The sequence below is a fragment of the Nanorana parkeri genome, unplaced genomic scaffold (assembly GCF_000935625.1).
Source record: "Nanorana parkeri isolate BGI_ZX_2015 unplaced genomic scaffold, ASM93562v1 scaffold10, whole genome shotgun sequence".
NCBI classification, from domain to species: Eukaryota; Metazoa; Chordata; class Amphibia; order Anura; family Dicroglossidae; genus Nanorana; species Nanorana parkeri.
In genome coordinates, this window is record NW_017306278.1 from 2,991,799 (window position 1) to 2,996,009 (window position 4,211).

Genomic DNA, 4,211 nt, shown 5'->3' on the forward strand with positions numbered 1-4,211 from the left:
GCTATAGAGGACTACAACTCCCAGCAATACATTATACAGCGATGCAGAATACCATCCGCTATAGAGGACTACAACTCCCAGCAATACATTATACAGCAATGCAGAATACCATCCGCTATAGAGGACTACAACTCCCAGCAATACATTATACAGCAATGCAGAATCATACCAGCTATAGAGGACTACAACTCCCAGCAATACATTATACAGCGATGCAGAATACCATCTGCTATAGAGGACTACAACTCCCAGCAATACATTATACAGCAATGCAGAATACCATCCGCTATAGAGGACTACAACTCCCAGCAATACATTATACAGCTAAATAACGGAGTTTCATAGCTAAGGGGAATGTAAGCAGTTGGGCAGATCTGTTTTTTTTGATACTGTTAGCACACTCCCAGCTCCGGGGTTGTTCTATCAGGATGAGGTTAGGCAGGAATGACCCAATAATTCAGCTCGGAGGGGTGTATGCAAAGTAAATTTGGGGTGAATAGAAACCTTTGTAGCTGCGTGTATCGGTATCTCTGAACTCGCGGAATGTCCTTTTATATTGTTCTCTGTGTTCCAGATTAATAAAACCAGCGGCACTGTGGAGGTGTCCCGGATCATGAACCTCTACCAGTTCATCCAACTCTACAAGGACATCACCAGTCACGCCGACAACGTCTACGCCCAGAGCACCGCGTACGCCGACAACGCCGAGAACCTCTCCTCTGTGTCTTCCTGCCAAGCCAGCATCCTAATGGGGAAGTACGCGGACTCCTCTCTTCCCTCCATACCTGTCTGTATCAAGGTGACCACACACACACACACACACATCCACACATCCACACACACACACATCCACACACACACACATCCACACACACACACACACACACACACACACACACACACACACACACACACACACACACACACCCACAAACACATCCACACACACACACATCCACACACACACACATCCACACACATACACACACACACACATACACACACACACACACACATCCACACACCCACACGCGCAGCCACACACACACTTTCTGATTGGCTGGAAAGCCAGCTCCATGCTTTCTTGTCACCTAGTGCTAATCAGGAATCCGGGTAGTGAGTCTTTACACGCCACCCGGCTTCCTGAATGGGTCTTCCAGTATTCCGTATCGACGAGTACAGGAAAAAAATATCAGTTCTCGTACTCGATACAGAAAAACCGGTATCTGTGCATCCCTAATTGATACATATTGGGGTCACCATTGGTGATGACATGGTCCTGGCCATACTGTTAGGACAGAAATACCACCCGACCGAACCTCTGCCACCCGACCGAACCTCTGCCACCCGACCGAACCTCTGCCACCCGACCGAACCTCTGCCCCCCGAACCAATTCCTCTGCCACCCGATCGAACCTCTGCCACCCGATCGAACCTCTGCCGACCGAACCTCTGCCGACCGAACCTCTGCCACCCGACCGAACCTCTGCCATCCAGGTCCCCTTACCGGCCCTGTTTCTAGGGTGTTGACCACAACCGTTTGCCATTGCAAGCATTATGTTGGTATACAGCCTCATTGTACTGAGCTCTGCCCATGTCCGCCTGGACTCGGCCTGTTTGTACTGGGCTCGGCACATGTCTGCCTGGACTCGGCCTGTTTGTAATGAGCTCGGCACATGTCTGCCTGGACTCGGCCTGTTTCTACTGGGGTCGGCACATGTCCGCCTGGACTCGGCCTGTTTGTACTGGGCTCGGCACATGTCTGCCTGGACTCGGCCTGTTTGTACTGAGCTCTGCCCATGTCTGCCTGGACTCGGCCTGTTTGTACTGAGCTCGGCACATGTCCGCCTGGACTCGGCCTGTTTGTACTGAGCTCGGCACATGTCCGCCTGGACTCGGCCTGTTTGTACTGAGCTCGGCACAGGGGGCTGACTGTGGTCAATGTGGGATGCTGTGGTGGTAGGGGGCTGACTGTGGTCAATGTGGGATGCTGTGGTGGTAGGGGGCTGACTGTGGTCAATGTGGGATGCTGTGGTGGTAGGGGGCTGACTGTGGTCAATGTGGGATGCTGTGGTGGTAGGGGGCTGACTGTGGTCAATGTGGGATGCTGTGGTGGTAGGGGGCTGACTGTGGTCAATGTGGGATGATGTGGTGGTAGGGGGCTGACTGTGGTCAATGTGGGAAGCTGTGGTGGTAGTGGGCTGACTGTGGTTTATATGCAATGCGGAGTAGGGAAGGGGGTTCCTGTGGTCTAAGTGGGATGCAGAGATGGGAAGGGGCTGCAAGTGGTCCAGGAGGCATGTGGCGTGGGGAGGGTGGCCGCCTGTGGTCCATGTGGTGGTGGGAAGGGGGCAGCCATTGGTCTATGTGGGATGCAGAGGTGGTAGAGGGCTTCCTGTGGTCCATGTGGGATGTGGTGGTGGGAGAGGGCTGCCTGTGGGATGTGGAGGTTGCAGGGAGCTACCTGTGGTGTATGTGGGATGTGGTGTGGGGAGAAGGCTGCCTTTGATGCATATGGAATGTTGTGGTGGTGGGGGCTGCCTGTGGTCAATGTGGGATGATGTGGTGGTAGGGGGCTGACCTTGGTTCATATGCAAGGCAAAGGTGGGAAGAGCTGCCTGTGTTCCATGTGGGATGCAGTGATGGGAGGAGGCTGTCTGTGGTCTATGTGGAATGTGCTGGTGGGGTGGGGGCTGCCTGTGGTCAATGTGGGATGATGTGGTGGTAGGGGGCTGACCTTGGTTCATATGCAAGGCAAAGGTGGGAAGAGCTGCCTGTGTTCCATGTGGGATGCAGTGATGGGAGGAGGCTGTCTGTGGTCTATGTGGAATGTGCTGGTGGGGTGGGGGCTGCCTGTTAGCTATGTGGATGCAGAGTTGGGAGAGGGCTGCCTGTGATCTATCTGGAATGTGGAGGTAAGAGAGTGCTGCCTGTGGTCTGTATAGGATGAGGAGGGAAGAGAGGGCTGCCTGTGGTCTGTATAGGATGAGGAGGGAAGAGAGGGCTGCCTGTGGTCTGTATAGGATGAGGAGGGAAGAGAGGGCTGCCTGTGGTCTGTATAGGATGAGGAGGGAAGAGAGGGCTGCCTGTGGTCTGTATAGGATGAGGAGGGAAGAGAGGGCTGCCTGTGGTCTGTATAGGATGAGGAGGGAAGAGAGGGCTGCCTGTGGTCTGTATAGGATGAGGAGGGAAGAGAGGGCTGCCTGTGGTCTGTATAGGATGAGGAGGGAAGAGAGGGCTGCCTGTGGTCTGTATAGGATGAGGAGGGAAGAGAGGGCTGCCTGTGGTCTGTATAGGATGAGGAGGGAAGAGAGGGCTGCCTGTGGTCTGTATAGGATGAGGAGGGAAGAGAGGGCTGCCTGTGGTCTGTATAGGATGAGGAGGGAAGAGAGGGCTGCCTGTGGTCTGTATAGGATGAGGAGGGAAGAGAGGGCTGCCTGTGGTCTGTATAGGATGAGGAGGGAAGAGAGGGCTGCCTGTGGTCTGTATAGGATGAGGAGGGAAGAGAGGGCTGCCTGTGGTCTGTATAGGATGAGGAGGGAAGAGAGGGCTGCCTGTGGTCTGTATAGGATGAGGAGGGAAGAGAGGGCTGCCTGTGGTCTGTATAGGATGAGGAGGGAAGAGAGGGCTGCCTGTGGTCTGTATAGGATGAGGAGGGAAGAGAGGGCTGCCTGTGGTCTGTATAGGATGAGGAGGGAAGAGAGGGCTGCCTGTGGTCTGTATAGGATGAGGAGGGAAGAGAGGGCTGCCTGTGGTCTGTATAGGATGAGGAGGGAAGAGAGGGCTGCCTGTGGTCTGTATAGGATGAGGAGGGAAGAGAGGGCTGCCTGTGGTCTGTATAGGATGAGGAGGGAAGAGAGGGCTGCCTGTGGTCTGTATAGGATGAGGAGGGAAGAGAGGGCTGCCTGTGGTCTGTATAGGATGAGGAGGGAAGAGAGGGCTGCCTGTGGTCTGTATAGGATGAGGAGGGAAGAGAGGGCTGCCTGTGGTCTGTATAGGATGAGGAGGGAAGAGAGGGCTGCCTGTGGTCTGTATAGGATGAGGAGGGAAGAGAGGGCTGCCTGTGGTCTGTATAGGATGGGGAGGTAAGAGAGGGCTGCCTGTGGTCTGTATAGGATGTGGAGGTGGGAAGGTTGCTGCCTGTGTTTTCATCCTTCCCTACTTTGATCTCTCCACAGAGCAGCCATGATTATACTGCCAGCTGAACATTC

The 4,211-nt window shown here is 54.3% G+C and overlaps 1 protein-coding gene across 1 annotated transcript in view; it reads left to right on the forward strand.

Annotated features, from left to right (window-relative positions):
- The window catches only part of LOC108785722 (RING finger protein 141-like), a 10,423-nt gene that overhangs the window by 3,911 nt on the left and 2,301 nt on the right, over window positions 1-4,211 (forward strand). Inside the window, exon 4 of the mRNA XM_018554858.1 lies at window positions 575-756. Within this exon, the coding sequence (XP_018410360.1) occupies window positions 575-756 (182 nt within the window). The remainder of the gene's footprint in view (window positions 1-574; window positions 757-4,211) is intronic.